Consider the following 15,950-nt stretch of genomic DNA (forward strand, 5'->3'; position numbering starts at 1 on the left):
CAAGAAAGGCATTTTTAAATATGCCATATCAGAACCAATATCTCAATGTGAATGAGTTGAGAGTTGGAGAGGAACTCCAACTAGTATAACCTCATGAATTCAGCAGCATTCCCCAGATGCAGATGTTACTAGAGAATGTGTTCCGAGGGCCACTCACCTGACACAGTAGAGGAAGTGTGTGTGGTAGTCTGCGTAGACGTAGAAGTCATCTCCTATGCTATGGTCCAGCTGTTTGTGGCTGTTCTGGAAGTAGTTGAGAACACTGAGGATGGTACAGTTGTCGTTGTATGGGGCCAGTGGGGCCAAGCAGATATCCTTTAGGGTCACGTTCTGGTCCCCGTATGAGGCCACTATGTTCTCTATGTCCGTCTGGAGATCCAACACCTGAGAGATGAGAGATTGTGGAAAATTGACAGAGAAAAACAAACTAAAGCTATAAAATGTCACATCAGAACTAAAGCAAGGACGTCTTCCTGAAGAGAAGAGCCTCCACAATTGGTCTACAAGAGAGCGAATATATTATTGGCTCGCAGATAGCTTGAACCAAATGCCCACAACCAATAATCCCATTGAAAATGCTACAACAATTCCATCTGAAAGTATCAATCAATCAATCACCACCCAGCCCATTTTTTTCCTCTACCTAACCCACCTGGTGGAGGACGTCCTTGTCCAGGGGGGCTCCGAAGGGCACGGCAGCCCCCGCGGGGTACGGGGAGTAGATAGATTCTGACTGCAATGTGGTGGTGATGATGAGCTGCTCTGCCCTGAAGAAGGGTCCAAAGTGGCTGTCAAAGTAGTCCTTCTCCTGCCTGGCCTGGCTGCTGGGCGAGGACCACAGCTCCACAGGGTCCGTGGTGATCTTCATGAAGACCAGGCCCCCTGAGCAGACGGCCACTATAATCAGGCTGCCCAGGATGACCATGAGGGGCTGCCGTACGCAAAACGAGCCCCAGCGGGTAAAGAGGTAACGCAGGGCATTCTCGAAGCGCTCGCCCAACGTCTCGCCACATGACGCATCCACTGAGATAGAGAGAGGGAAGACAGGAGGTTACAGGTCAGATCGTAGCAAGAACAGGTTTGTAGGTGTATCTTACTGAATATTGTGCTTGGTTATTTTTCCAAAATGAGACAGAGTCAGATCTCATGCCAAACAAAAGTACCTTGATCAATGCTGTCTTTTTTCAGAGAGTGAGGGTTTTTGCTGTCCAATATTGGGCCATACTCAGACTCAATTCTCCTTTTTCTGAATAAGAAATAAGAGAAATAGACAAGCATTACATACTGCTCCAAAATGGCACTGATTAAAAGTGTGACTGAAATCTCTGCATCAGTGCCCCTCAGTTATCACCTGTAGCACCAGGTGCCGATCACGGTTCCCATGAAGACAAGGAGGAAGGCCATGTAGGAGATCCACATGATGAGGACCATAGCGCCAATGCCCAAGATGGTCCATGGTGGGGGCAGGGGAGGGGGGACAGGCTGGGGGCCACAGGCCTGGCTACAGTCCTGGCAGGAGCAGGGACCAGAGCCATCCTCCAGACCCTCCGTACAGTCGTATGTCTTGTTGTTCATGGGGGTCATACCGGATACTGACACGTCTGAAGAGGTGGGGGTGGTACGAGGATGTTGAGTGATTTGTTGTGATCATTAAAAACAAAAGAAGAAAGCATTAGGCATAAGTACTCAATATTGTGTTTATGTACGCATTACATACACTGAACAAAAATATAAAACACAACATGTAAAGTGTTGGTCCCATGTTTCATGAGCTGAAATAAAAGATCCCTGAAATAGTCCATATGTACAAAAAGCTTATTTCTCTCAAATGTTGTGAACAAATTTGTTTACATCCCGTTAGTGAATATTTCTCTTCACCAAGACAATCTATCCACCTGACAGGTGTGGCATATCAAGAAGCTGATTAAACAGTATGATCATTACACAGGTGAACCTTGTGCTGGGGACAATAAAAGGCCACAAAAATGTGCAGTTGTGTCACACAACAAAGCCACAGATGTCTCAAGTTGAGGGAGCGTGCAACTGGCATGCTGACTGCAGGAATGTCCACCAGAACTGTTGCCAGATAATTTTATGTTCATTTCTCTACCAATGTCGTTTAAGAAAATTTGGCAGTACGTCTAACCGGCCTCACAACCGCAGACCACGTGTATGGTGTCATGTGGGCGAGCAGTTTGCTGATGTCAACGTTGTGAGGCCATGGTGGCAGTGGGGTTATGGTATGGGCAGGCATAAGCTACGCACAACAAACACAATAGCATTTTATCAATGGCAATTTGAATGCACAAAAATGCAGTAACGAGATCCTGAGGCCCATTGTGAGACCCATTTTTTTTTTAAAAGGTATCTGTATTCCCAGTCATGTGAAATTCATAGATTAGGGCCTAATTCATTTATTTCAAATGACTGATTTCCTCATATGAACTGTAACTCAGTAAAACCAATGAAATTGTTGCATGTTGCATTTCTATTTTTGTTCAGTGTAATTTCACAGAGACCAGCGACATTTTCAAACAGTGAAATTACATATCTGATTACCCTTGTTGGGACATCCAAACCTTGCATGTGCAAAGTGCAAATATTCTGTGTTTGTCCATTTAACATAATTTCACCTGAGAATATAGGGATGATGGTGAAGGGACTCTGTCCGTTGTTGATGTCGAACATGTACTCGATCCAGTTGGTGGCGTTGCAGTCACTGGCATCTTTCCCACAGAGCAGTGACAAGGCCTTCACATTACTGGAGGGAGCCTGCACATCCTGACAAGCATTATACATGGCTGCCAAGAAAGAGGACCAGAATTACATGAAACACCTTGGCACAGACCAACATCTGTAGCATTAGGTCAACAATAGTTATGCTAGCCAAAGGAAGAGATTGCATTTTTCCACTCTTCAAGCTGTGACCTTCAACTGCATTTTGCCAAATGCAGCTCAACACAGGGGTGTTAATCTGACCCTTATCTCCCCAACTAATTGCATAATACAAGGAAATGAATTAGTTTGTAGAAATCTACTTATCAAGATGTTCACTGGCACCGCTACTCGGTCAGCATATACTACATGCCCAAAAGTATGTAGACACCTGCTCGTCGAGCATCTCATTCCAAAATAACGGGCATTAAAATATGGAGTTGGTTCCCCATTTGCTTCTATAATAGCCTCCACTCTTCTGGCTTTCCACTAGATGTTGGAACATTGCTGCGGGAACTTGCTTCCATTCAGCCACAAGTACATTAGTGAGGTCGGGCACTGATGTTGGCCGATTAGGCCTGGCTCGCAGTCGGCCTTCCAATTCATCCCAGAGGTTATCGATGGGGTTGAGGTCAGGGCTCTGTGCAAGCCAGTCAAGTTCTTCCACACCGATCTCAATAAACCATTTCTGTGTGGACCTTGCTTTGTGCAGTGGGGCATTGTCATGGTGAAACAGGAAAGGGCCTTCCCCAAACTGTTGCCACAAAGTTGGAAGCACAGAATCGTCTAGAATGTCATTGTATGCAGTAGCATTAAGACTTCCCGTCACTGAAACTAAGGGGCCTAGCCCCAAACCATGAAAAACAGCCCCAGACCATTATTCCTCCTCCACCAAACTTTACAGTTGGCACTATACATTGGGGCAGGTAGCGTTCTCCTGGCATCCACCAAACCCAGATTCATCCGTCAGACTGCCAGATGGTGAAGCGTGATTCATCACTCCAGAGAACGCGTTTCCACTGTTCCAGAGTCCAATGGAGGCGAGCTTTACACCACTCCAGCTGACGCTTGGCATTGAGCATGGTGATCTTAAATAAAATGTTATTGGTCACATACACATATTTAGCATGTTATTGAAGGTGTAGCAAAATTAAGATCTTAGGCTTGTGTGCGGCTGCTCTGCCATTGAAACCCATTTCATGAATCTCACGACCAAGTTATTGTGCGGACGTTGCTTCCAGAGGCAGTTTGGAACTCAGTGGGGAGTGTTGCAACTGAGGACAGACGATTTTTACGCGCTACGCGTTTCAGCGGTCCCGTTCTGTGAGCTTGTGTGGCCTACCACTTCACGGCTGAGCCGTTGCAGCTCCTAGAGTTTCCACTTCACAATAACAGCACTTACAGTTGACCGGGGCAGCTCTACCAGGGCATACATTTGACGAACTGACTTGTTGGAAAGGTGGCATCCTATGACGGTGCCACATTTAAAGTCACTGAGCTCTTCAGTAAGACCATTCTACTGCCAATGTTTGTCTATGGAGATTGCACGGCTGTGTGCTCGATTTTATACACCTGTAAGCAACGGGAATGGCTGAAAAAGCCAAATCCACTCATTTGAAGGGGTGTCCACATATACTTTTGTGTATATAGTGTGTCTCAAACTGTGATATAAAGACTGCGCCCACTAGCTGGATAATGACCATAGGAGTTGGCTCTGACAGCACAAACAGAGCTGAGACCAGGAAATGTGCCCCCTCACCATTGGCAAATGTCTGTCCAATGTAGTACTGGACTTCCACCACATTGGTCTTGTTGGCAGCTGTGTCATTAGTGAACTGGGTTCCATTCATAAAGAGACTCTGGAGGGGGCTGCAGGTTAGCTCACAGAACAGGTTCATCAGGTTGAAGAAACAGGCTGGGCATCTGGAGAACATAGAGTCAGGATAAAGCTTATTATCATCATCATCATCATCATCAACATATAAAGAGACCTTTAGAAGGAAACGGGTGACAATGATAAGATGCCAACAAGGCTACCTTACTGCCAAGGCATCTTGCTAAACTATAGCTATAACGGTGGTCTGTCCAAGTATGGCACACGTAACATCAAAGTCCCTTTTGGTACGTACCGAGAGAGGAACTGTAGGGGCAACTGAAGGCTCCCTTTCAGAGTCTGGAGCTGCTCGACATCACAGCACAGACTCTGGTTCCCATAGTCATAGCCTGGACACAGCTCCTACACACAAACAGACACACGGTATAATTTCCATGACCTAACTTGGTTTTGCGAAAGTAAAACATGTGAGACAGAACACATTTCAATGCAAGTCAACTGTCATTTCAGAAGGCATCTTGAGAACCAGTTCAAAGAAAGCGTCCATGGTCAACCTTACCGTGAGCAGCTCATGGCCCTCTGCTGGAAGTGGGATAGGTGGTCCTGTATAGTTGCAGTTGTACTTCTTCCCCGGGACCTTGTCGGAGTCACCACACTCACCGTACCACACACAGTGCTGGGCTTGAACCTGAGAGAAGATAGGTAGGCTACTTATCAGAACTTAAATTTGCTGTTCTGTAGGCTACATATGCTGCACCATGGATGCACATTTTACAATGCTTTTGTTGCGGTCATTGAAGGCCCTCGAGAAAGAAAGTGTTAGTCGAGTTTCCTTCTGTTCATTTGAATTGGTGAGATCAGTTGCTACTGTGTAAAAGTCAAAAAGGCACGTAGGCACTGTGTTTGAACGCTAAAGACAAACGGGTAAATCAATTTGAATTCAATCACTTTTTGACAGGATTTCATTTAAACAAAACTTTCCATACATGTTGGTCAATGGAAGAAGTCAGAAAGTGAGTTTCTGGACCTGAATGCCAAAAGACAGGGCCTTTCGAGGCGCATAGAAGGATAATATTACACTCAGACGTGGTATAGAGAAACTAGTGAAAATAACCCCAAGGTGCACAAGATGTCAGCTCACTTCTGCTTTAATTTAGCAAGAATATAATTTGGGTAAATCATTTCAATTCTATCACTTTTTGACAGCAACGCTTTTGATTCGAACGAAACCTTCCATACATATTTGTCCATAGTAGAAGTGCTCAGAATGTGACTTTTTGGACCTGAATGCCAAAACATTCAAGAGATAAAAGGTGCTCAAAGGTGACTCCCTTTGCATACCCCACCATACCATGAGACATCGTGTCTTCATCACTGGAAAAGATAAACGGTTGAAATTGATATAATTTAAAAGCTTACAAACAGGGTTGTCAAACTATCTGATAATTTATTGATTTTTTTTTTTTTAAATGGATGCCCTTTTTTTGTATTCAGACCCCTTGACTTTTTCCGCATTTTGTTACGTTAGACTTATTCTAAAATTGATAAAAATACTTTTCCCCTCTCAATCTGCACATAATACCCCTTAATGACAAAGTAAAAACTATTTCTTTTTTGCAAATGTATCAAATATAAACCTGAAATATCACATTTACATAAGCATTCAGACTCTTTACTCAGTACTCTGTTGAAGCACCTCTGGCAGTGATTACAGCCTCAAGTCTTCTTGGGTATGACACTACAGGCTTGGCACACCTGTATTTGGGGAGTTTCTCCCATTGTTCTCTGCAGATCCTCGCAAGCTCTGTCAGGTTGGATGGGGAGCATCGCTGCACAGCTATTTTCAGGTCTCTCCAGAGATGTTAGATCGTGTTCAAGTCCGGGCTCTGGCAGGGCCCCTCAAGGACATTCAGAGACTTGTCCCGAAGCCACTCCTGCATTGTCTTGGCTCTGTGCTTAGGGCCATTGTCCTGTTGGAAGGTGAACCTTTGCCCCAGCCTGAGGTCCTGTGTCTGGCCACTCTACCATAAAGGCCTGATTGGTGGAGTGCTGCAGAGACGGTTGTCCTTCTGGAAGGTTCTCCCATCTCCACATTTCTAAAAAAAACTGTTTTTGCTTTGTCATTATGCGGTATTGTGTGTAGATTGACGAGGTCATTTTTTAAAATGGAATCAATTTTAGAATAAGGCTGTTACCTAACAAAATGTGGAAAAGGGAAGGGTTCTGAATACTTTCCCGAAAGCACTGTATACTTAAAATTCATTTTAGCATTCTTTGTGCATATATCACGTTTTACGCCATCGGAGTTTGTGTTGTGCCCGCCATTGGTTGAGACACAACATGCTCTTGAATACAGGGTGAGTGTCATTTCAAATCATACAAATAGAATTCATGGATTCAAAGATGGTTGCCGGTCCACCCACCGTCAAATTACATAGGTTTTCCTATGGAAGATTGACAGTATAATTTAAAACAGATATTCCCATTCAAGTCAACATTCTCTGATGTCTGGAGTTCCAACCATCTGTGTGGTACCATTTGAAAGTTGAAATTAAAAATACATTCCCATTTTAGTACATTTATCAGCCAAAACGTGACACCCTGTATTCAAGAGCATGTTGTCTCAACCAATGGCGGTCACAACACAAAAACCTCAGATATAAAATAGGGTCTTCGCTACAACATATATGAATATGAAAATAATCTGAGTTCATACATTTTTTGATAATTGACATTAAAAAGGTTAAAAAATTAAATGTGTCGTACTTTTTTTTTTAAATCTAGAAATGAAACAGTTTGACAACCCTGTTTGTAAGCTTTTAAATGATATCAATTTCAACCGTTTATCTGTTCCAGTGATGAAGACATGGATGTCTCATGGTATGGTGGGGTATGCAAAAGGAGTCACCTTTGAGCACCTTTATCTCTTGAATGTTTTGGCATTCAGGTCCAAAAAGTCACATTCTGAGCACTTCTACTATGGACAAATATGTATGGAAGGTTTCGTTCGAATACAAAACGTTGCTGTCAAAAAGTGATAGAATTCAAATGATTTACCCAAATTATATTCTTGCTAAATTAAAGCAGAAGTGAGCTGGCATCTTGTGCACCTTGGGGTTATTTTCACTTGTTTCTCTATACCACGTCTGAGTGTAATATTAGCCTACTATCCACCTCGAAAGGCCCTGCGTTTCAGATTCTAAAATAAAACCTTCACTTCTGCAAATCACATGTGCTGTGGTCTTCCGCGTTCCACTTTTAATCTACTCTTTCGATGGTTGACTTCCTAACAAGTTTCTCACAGTACACACTGCGCCCTGTTGTTTTGCATAGGTCCCTCGACAGACTTGGTTGGTTCCCTTATTGTCACTGTCAGGGGTTTCAAGTAAATCACAGTAAGATGCACTCTACGACTAGACTGAACTCACTAATTATGTGTTGCTACTGTTAAATTACTTCCAACATGTCTCTTATGAGTTATTACACTTGCATTTAAAGGAGGGGTGTGTTTGAAGACATTAATGCACGTATTTTGTGCCTTTTCTGTGACCAGACCTTGGCTGTGCTCCTCCTAGTCTAAAGCCTTGTTCACACTGCTGAGCCTACTCCACTGCATACACACCCGTTGTTAATGAGACAACTAATGTAGCCATAGATAGATACAGCGTGAACACGTCTCCAAGTAGGGTACAGCCGTAGGGTACTCCCGTTACACCCATGTTAATTTGCCTACTTTACTCATAACCGGCAGTACTCTTTTTTAAATTATTATTATTATTATTATTATTATTATTATTATTATTATTATTATTATTATTACTACAAAATGTACATATGCTTGGTTGGTAATTTTTAACATTCTTCCATGTCGTCTTAATCACAAACAGCATGATCAGAGACCGTCGCATGGAAAGTACATCACAATTATCAGCCAAAGAGCCAAAAAGCCGGGGTGTATTCATTACAGAAACAGTTTACCATTTCAGAACAAAATGGAAGCAAATACAGCTAAACTAAAGTTTCTATTGGAAATGCAGGTAGGTCCTTCCCCGTTTCGTTCCATTTGCTTCAGTTTAAGAAACGCTTTGCAACAGAATCGGAACTCTGGAGCTCTGTCAGAGTAACCATCGGGTTCTTGGTCACCTCTCTGATTGCTCAGTTTGGCCGGGGGCCAGCTCTATGAAGAGTCTTGGTGGTTCCAAACTTCTTCCATTTAAGAATGATGAAGGCCACGGTGTTCTTGGGGACCTTCAATGCTGCAGAAATGTTTTGGTACCCTTCCCCAGATCTGTGCCTCGACAAAATCCTGTCTCGGAGCTCTACAGACAATTCCTCCGACCTCATGGCTTGGTTTTTGCTCTGACATGCACTGTCAACTGTGGGACGTTATATAGACAGGTGTGTGCCTTTCCAAATAATGTCCAATCATTTGAATTTACCACAGGTGGTCTCCAATGAAGTTGTAGAAACATATCAAGGATGATCAATGGAAACGGGATGCGCCTGAGCTCAATTTCGAGTCTCATAAACAAAGGGTCTGAATACTTATGTAAATAAGGTATCTGTTTTCGCATTGTCATTATGGAGTATTGTGTGTTTATTGATAAACATTAATTTAATCCATTTTAGAATAAGGCTGTAACGTAACAAAATGTGGAAAAAGTCAAGGGGTTTGAATACTTTCCAAATGCACTGTATTAGTGATCAAAGCACTGTATCAACAGTATGTCGCCAACACTTATTTGTATCTAACAAGCTATGTGTATTGCATAATGCTTGCTAGTTACCTTGTAATAAAGATGGACTAGTGAGCTGTGTCTATCCAAATAACAGCTATAGTATTCTTCTGCATGTGGATATTTATGCAAACCTGGAGATTCCACCAAGTATGTGTATATGTCGCCATAGGCTACTTTGGGCCATTGGGCAGGGTTGTCTCTCCAGCTGGTCTCCGGCAAGTTGAAAGGACATTTAGGCAAGCCAACAACAATCAACTTTTCTAAATACCTAGACCGTTCAAGGGCAAGCAAAGACCGGAAGTAGTAACAACATATCTAAGACCTGCAAATTAGATCGGAGATAAGCTTTTAGCTAGTTAGCTGGCTAGCGTGAAAAGTTAATCTCGATCTAATTCGGAAGTACACTTATGTTAGGTTTTTCAACCACTCCACAAATTTCTTGTTCAACTATAGTTTTGGCAAGTCGGTTAGGACATCTACTTTGTGCATTACACAAGTAATCTTTCCAACAATTGCTTACAGACAGATTATTTCACTAATAATTCACTGTATGACAATTCCAGTTGGTCAGAAGTTTACATACACTAAGTTGACTGTGCCTTTAAACAGCTTGGAAAATTCCAGAAAATTATGTCATGGCTTTAGAAGCTTCTGATAGGCTAATTGACATAATTTGAGTCAATTGGAGGTGTACCTGTGGATGTATTTCAAGGCCCGAACTTCAAACTCAGTGCCTCTTTGCTTGACATCATGGGAAAATCAAAAGAAATCAGCCAAGACCTCAGAAAAATAATTGTAGACCTCCACCAGTCTGGTTCATCCTTGGGAGCAATTTCCAAATGCCTGAAGGTAGAACATGAATCTGTACAAACAGTAGTACGCAAGTATAAACACCATGGGACCACGCAGCCGTCATACCGCTCAGGAAGGAGACGTGTTCTGTCTCCTAGAGATGAACGTACTTTGGTGCGAAAAGTGCAAATCAATCCCAGAACAACAGCAAAGGACCTTGTGAAGATGCTGGAGGAAACAGTTACAAAAGTATCTATATTCACTGTAAAACGAGTCCTATATCGACATTACCTTAAAGGCCACTCAGCAAGGAAGAAGCCACTGCTCCAAAACGGCCATAAAAAAAGCCAGACTTCGGTTTGCAACTGCAGATGGGGACAAATATCGTACTTTTTGGAGAAATGACCAAAGCTGCAGAAATGTTTTGGTACCCTTCCCCAGATCTAATGAAACAAAAATAGAACTGTTTGGCCATAATGACCATCGTTATGTTTGGAGGAAAAAGGGGGAGGCTTGCAAGCCAAAGAACACCATCCCAACCGTGAAGCACGGTGGTGGCAGCATTATGTTGTGGGGGTGCTTTTCTGCAGGAGGGACTGGTGCACTTCACAAAATAGATGGCATCATGAGGCAGGAAAACTATGTGGATATATTGAAGCAACATCTCAAGAAATCAGTCAGGAAGTTAAAGCTTGGTCGCAAATGGGTCTTCCAAATGGACAATGACCCCAAGCATACTTCCAAAGTTGTGGCAAAATTCTTTAAGGACAACAAAGTCAAGGTATTGGAGTGGCCATCACAAAGACCTGACCTCAATCCTATAGAAAATTTGTGGGCAGAACTGAGAAAGCGTGTGCGTGCAAGGAGGCCTACAAACCTGACTCAGTTACACCAGCTCTGTCAGGAGGAATGGGCCAAAATTCACCCAACTTATTGTGGGAAGCTTGTGGAAGGCTACCCGTAACGTTTGACCCAAGTTAAACAATTTAAAGGCAATGCTACCAAAAACTAATTGAGTGTATGTAAACTTATGACCCACTGGGAATGTGATGAAAGAAATAAAATCTGAAATAAAATCACTACTATTATTCTGACATTTCACATTCTTAAAATAAAAGTGGTGATTCTAACTGACCTAAGACAGGGAATTTTTACTATGATTAAATGTCAGGAATTGTGAAAAACTGAGTTTAAATGTGTTTGGCTAAAGTGTATGTAAACTTCCGACTTCAACTGTATTTTATACTATCTATTGCACCTCGTCTATGCCGCTCGGCCATCGCTCATCTATATATTTACATGTACATATTCTCATTCACCCCTTTAGATTTGTGTGTATTAGGTAGTTGTTGGGAAATTGTTAGATATTACTGCACTGTTAGAACTAGAAGCACAATTATTTCGCAACACTCGCATTAACATCTGCATGTGACCAATAAAATTTGATTTGAGACAAGTCACATGGCCAGGAACCAGGATTATAGATTTTTATTTGAGTCACATCAAACTGCCAATATGAACAAGGCTTAAGCCTTTGTCTGTTCTGAGTCTGACCGAGATATTGTGTTTCTATGTGGGGCATATTCAAAAGGCACTCACCATCCACCACCAAACCACTGAATCAGCTGCCTAGGAGGAGTATGGCACACCTAACAGGCTAAGTAATGTCAAATCAATTTTATTGGTAGTGTATACATGCGAAAATGTTATCGCAGGTGCAGCTAAATACTTGTGTTTCTAGCTCCAACAGTGCGGTAATACCTAGCAATACAAAACAATTCACAAATCCCAAAAATATAAAGACATGTCTGGTTCAAGCAGGGGAATCCCGAAGAGCAACTCCAGTTACTTCCTTGATGATACAGGTCTTCCTTTACAGTCGTTTTCAGTATCCAACATTTGTTTATTGCTACTCCATACAGCCATACATACTGTATCTTAAAGTGCATTGCCCTTTTGCTGTGTGTTGTCGTGAAGTGTATTGGAAATGATTTGACTGATCAATTTATTTTAGGAATGCAAATGATTGCGCGAGTACAAAGATAGCGCTTGTCAATTTTAACAATGGGCTATTGAATTCCATTCCACGAGAGAAAATCTGATCAAAACATGAGTTGCTTTGGGTCGTTTGTTGGATTCATGTATTTTTAGCAAAATGTGTTTTATATTGGAGCAGGAGACGGACGCCGCACATCAGTGGCTTTGAAGAGGTCTCAATCTCACTTGAATCAAAGTACAGTCATTTACATGTAAACCCATGTCACGCAAATATTTGATTTGACATAAACAAAGGTGGTTATTTACTTTACCTTGCTGAATAGCTAACGTTAGCTGCATTTGATGAATGCGTTTTGAGCTACATGACACTCGCGTGACAGTGACGCACACTATTTGGTCATGTCTGGGCCGTTTGCTTACTAGCTAGCTCATAGAGAAATATTTATTTTAGCTGTCAGTCTCCTAAACCAGGCTTCCCCAACTGGCGGCCTGAAACCGGACGAATTTGTTTTTGTTTTTATTGTTGGACATTAGACTGTAAAAACACCATCAAATCAGCTCCAAGTGATTTACATTTTGGAAATCAGTTCCAAAGTATTGCCAAACAATAGATATGTGATCGTATACAAATATAAGCAAGGTTTGAAATTATGTTTTGTCAAATCTGTTTGGTCTTGCAGTCTACAAATTATTTGTAGTCATGTTCCGGTCCCCTGACCACCCGCTCAATAAGAAATCGTCCAGCGGCTGAATCTAGTTGATGATGGTCAAAACTAGTTACTAGTACAATTTGTAGCTGGCAGCCGATTCTAGTTTATTGATGCCAACTAACGCTAACGATCTAGTTACTTTAGCAAGATACTTTACGTTAAACGAACACACCACCTTGTAAGAATGAACAGGACTTGATTTGGTTAAGCAAACTTGCTAGCTTTTTGACACCGATGTAGGTCGTTTGACACACTTTAGCAAGTTAGTAGGAGTGTGCCGTAATAGCGTTAGCCTTTCTGATGATTGAATCAACAAAACAAGTTAGCAAACGGTTACTACAAGCAACCGGCAGCTTACTAACTATACGCAACAAGAGATTAGCTAGCTAGCTAGCTAAAGAAGTCTATAGAAAGCTATTTAATACGTAGGTGGACTTACCCATTTATAATGTCCCTCTGTCAAAATGATGAAGAGGAAAAATAAATAGCTTATTTCTGATAAAAGCCCCATCCCTCTTACTGTCACAAATACTTCACTGGCATTCCAACTACAGTAAAGACTGACGTTATAACTAGCTATATGAATCCCCCCAAAAAACTTCGGCGTTTCCTGTTATTGCTCAAGTCTTCTTCATTACGACATTGGTGACTGGAGAACAACCGTTTGGCACACTGCTGCGACCTACCGGATTGGAAAGTACGAGCACTAGCAACATCGTGAAATGTAAAAAAAAAAAAACTTTTGACACACAAAACATTGTTTTTTAACAGGAGATCCTTTAATAATCTTGTATGTTCAGCTTAAAATAAAACACACTCAGATCTGCTGTTGAACAGTGTAAATGTCTTTAAAGAAAACAAGAAATAGTTAAATATAAAAACGTTTTATTCATTTTCACTTTGAAATGAAATAATTACAGTTCATGAATAAGTGTATATTTATATATAAAGGGACAAGACCATTTAGATGAGGAATGTTGATAGGATAATTTATAGGTGACCATATTGAGTATATTGTACACAGCATAATCTCACACTTATCTTGGGGCTCCGGAGCGGCGCAGCGGTCTAAGGCACTGCATCTCAGTGTTAGAGACGTCACTACAGACCTGATTCAATTCCAGGCTGTATCACAACCGGCTGTGTTCGGGAGTCCCATAGGGCGGCGCACAATTGGCCCAGCGCTGTTAGGGTTTGGCCGGGGTAGGCTTTCATTGTAAATAAGGATTTGTCCTAGTAAAATACAAATTATCTGTACATGTACCTCTGTCGAACAGCAGGCTCTCAAATGTCAAGTAACTATTTCATATATTCCTTCAAAACGGTTAGAAGACTTACAGATGTAATGTCAGAACTAAAGACCCAACTGTTCACGACAATAAGCAACAACACAGAGATGTACTAATATTGATGCTTTTACACTGGGGCACCAACAGGGGTCAGTGTGTCTCCCATCTGGCCATATAATAAAGGCTATAGAGCCCTCAAATTAAAATCTGGACCTCAAAGCCAATTTTTCATTATTCCCCTCTAATCAGAGACTGATTTGGACCAGGGACACCAGGTGGATGCAATGAATTATCAGGTAGAGCAGAAAACCAGCAGGTTCCAGACCTCATAGTGTAAGATTTGAATACCCCTGCTATAGAGCCTTCAGCAGAGTCATCAATAGCAACATTTGACATGGTTGTGTCCTCATGAAACCCTCCTTCAGAAAGAGTGCCGTCATGATTCAGAAGTTCCTCCATCAATGAACTCCATGGACCAGCCACCATCAGTGATGAGAGCCTCCTCCTTCCCACTTCTAAAACCAACGTTCAGCAACATTTGACTCCAGTGGGTCTCAAACTGCAGGTTCCACACAGAAGAGCCGAGACATCTAACTGTTGTTCTAACAGTTTCAAGCCCTTAAGCCGTGGAAGGTAAATACCCAACAATACTATAAACTCAATACACCAATCCAGTATGAGTGACATCTTTAAGTACTGTTTGTGTTGGCAAGAAAAGGGTGAGCTGCCACATATAATAGTATTTCTGGAGCATCTGACATCAAGGATTGAAGGATACACTATTTTGTCTAGTAATAGTGTTTCTCCACTTATACATTCTGATCACAACTTTTCATTGTGCAACATGGCAACTCTTATGGGTTTTTGATAGGCCTATAAGATACTGTAGCCCCTAAGGTTTTCTCTTGGTCTGTTGAACACAATGGAGTGGAATACACCCAGACCCTAATTTCTATCACATGATTCACATCTCTATCTGTTCAGACACAGTTTGAAATGGAAGAGGTTTTGGAATGAGGAGTTTCATAGTACTATACAATACTACAACTGGTGAAACAAAATGGAAAGCTGCACTTATCTCACTTCTGGCTTCTTTAGGCAGGGATAAATACAATGCAAAGTACAATACAATCCATGGTACCGCTACCCCTCCTTAACAAAGACCTCATGTCTTCTCTCAGTAGGATAGAGAACCTTATTCCCTGGTGTCTTGTTCCCTCCACAGTGGGAGTAGGGGGGTAACAGGACTCAGTTTGGACCCACGTACTCTGCGTTCTCTGCGGCTGGGATGTGCATCTTGATGGAGGGGGTGAAGTCCTGCTGGTAGTCTGGGTTATCTATACTGTTTTGGGGCTGGTTTTTCTGGACGCGGTGGAGACCACCATTGGAGGTGGGGGAGAGGAGACCATTGGATATGGGGGAATGGCCGTTAGCAGTGGGGTTGAGGCCATTGGAGGTGGTGGGGGAGAGGAGGGAGGGCTGGAGGGTGTTGAGGTACTCAGGCCCCACTGCCCCGTTCTTATAGCAGTTCAGGTACTCTGCCTCTGTGTCGTCTGAGGATATGGTGGGGAGGAGGGTGCGAGGGGGACCAGGGTGCTGGTATACAGGGTTCATCATGTCCGAAACTCCGTTCTGGTTAATGTAGTCTGTGGGGCAAAATTACAGGAGTTACTTACTACAGCAGAAAAACAAGTCCTCTGTGTACTAGGTGGACATACAGTGACTGAAACGTTCAATTGTAGTTTTGTAAGCAATGACAGGTGCTCTGACAGAGGTGCTCTACTTGGCATATGAACTACAGCTATTGCCCAGCAGAGGTCATTCTTCCTTTCAAAATGATACATGACTGTTTATTTTGAAAGGAAGGTGTATC

General features: G+C 42.3%; 2 protein-coding genes across 2 annotated transcripts in view; both read right to left on the reverse strand.

The window, feature by feature from the left end:
• The window catches only part of npc1 (Niemann-Pick disease, type C1), a 30,560-nt gene extending 17,108 nt beyond the window's left edge, over positions 1-13,452 (reverse strand). Inside the window, exons 1-9 of the mRNA XM_014140538.2 lie at positions 13,228-13,452; positions 5,109-5,237; positions 4,845-4,951; positions 4,475-4,638; positions 2,634-2,801; positions 1,352-1,601; positions 1,164-1,246; positions 653-1,023; positions 158-384 (exon numbers count right to left, since the gene is read on the reverse strand). Of these exons, the coding sequence (XP_013996013.1) occupies positions 158-384; positions 653-1,023; positions 1,164-1,246; positions 1,352-1,601; positions 2,634-2,801; positions 4,475-4,638; positions 4,845-4,951; positions 5,109-5,237; positions 13,228-13,299 (1,571 nt within the window). The 5' untranslated portion in view covers positions 13,300-13,452. The remainder of the gene's footprint in view (positions 1-157; positions 385-652; positions 1,024-1,163; positions 1,247-1,351; positions 1,602-2,633; positions 2,802-4,474; positions 4,639-4,844; positions 4,952-5,108; positions 5,238-13,227) is intronic.
• Positions 13,453-13,656: 204 nt separating this feature from the next.
• egfra (epidermal growth factor receptor a (erythroblastic leukemia viral (v-erb-b) oncogene homolog, avian)) overlaps positions 13,657-15,950 on the reverse strand; it is a 73,293-nt gene continuing 70,999 nt past the window's right edge. The window contains exon 27 of the mRNA XM_014140535.2: positions 13,657-15,723. Coding sequence (XP_013996010.1) covers positions 15,326-15,723 — 398 coding nt within the window. The 3' untranslated portion in view covers positions 13,657-15,325. The remainder of the gene's footprint in view (positions 15,724-15,950) is intronic.

This window comes from Salmo salar, chromosome ssa14 (assembly GCF_905237065.1).
Source record: "Salmo salar chromosome ssa14, Ssal_v3.1, whole genome shotgun sequence".
NCBI lineage: Eukaryota > Metazoa > Chordata > Actinopteri > Salmoniformes > Salmonidae > Salmo > Salmo salar.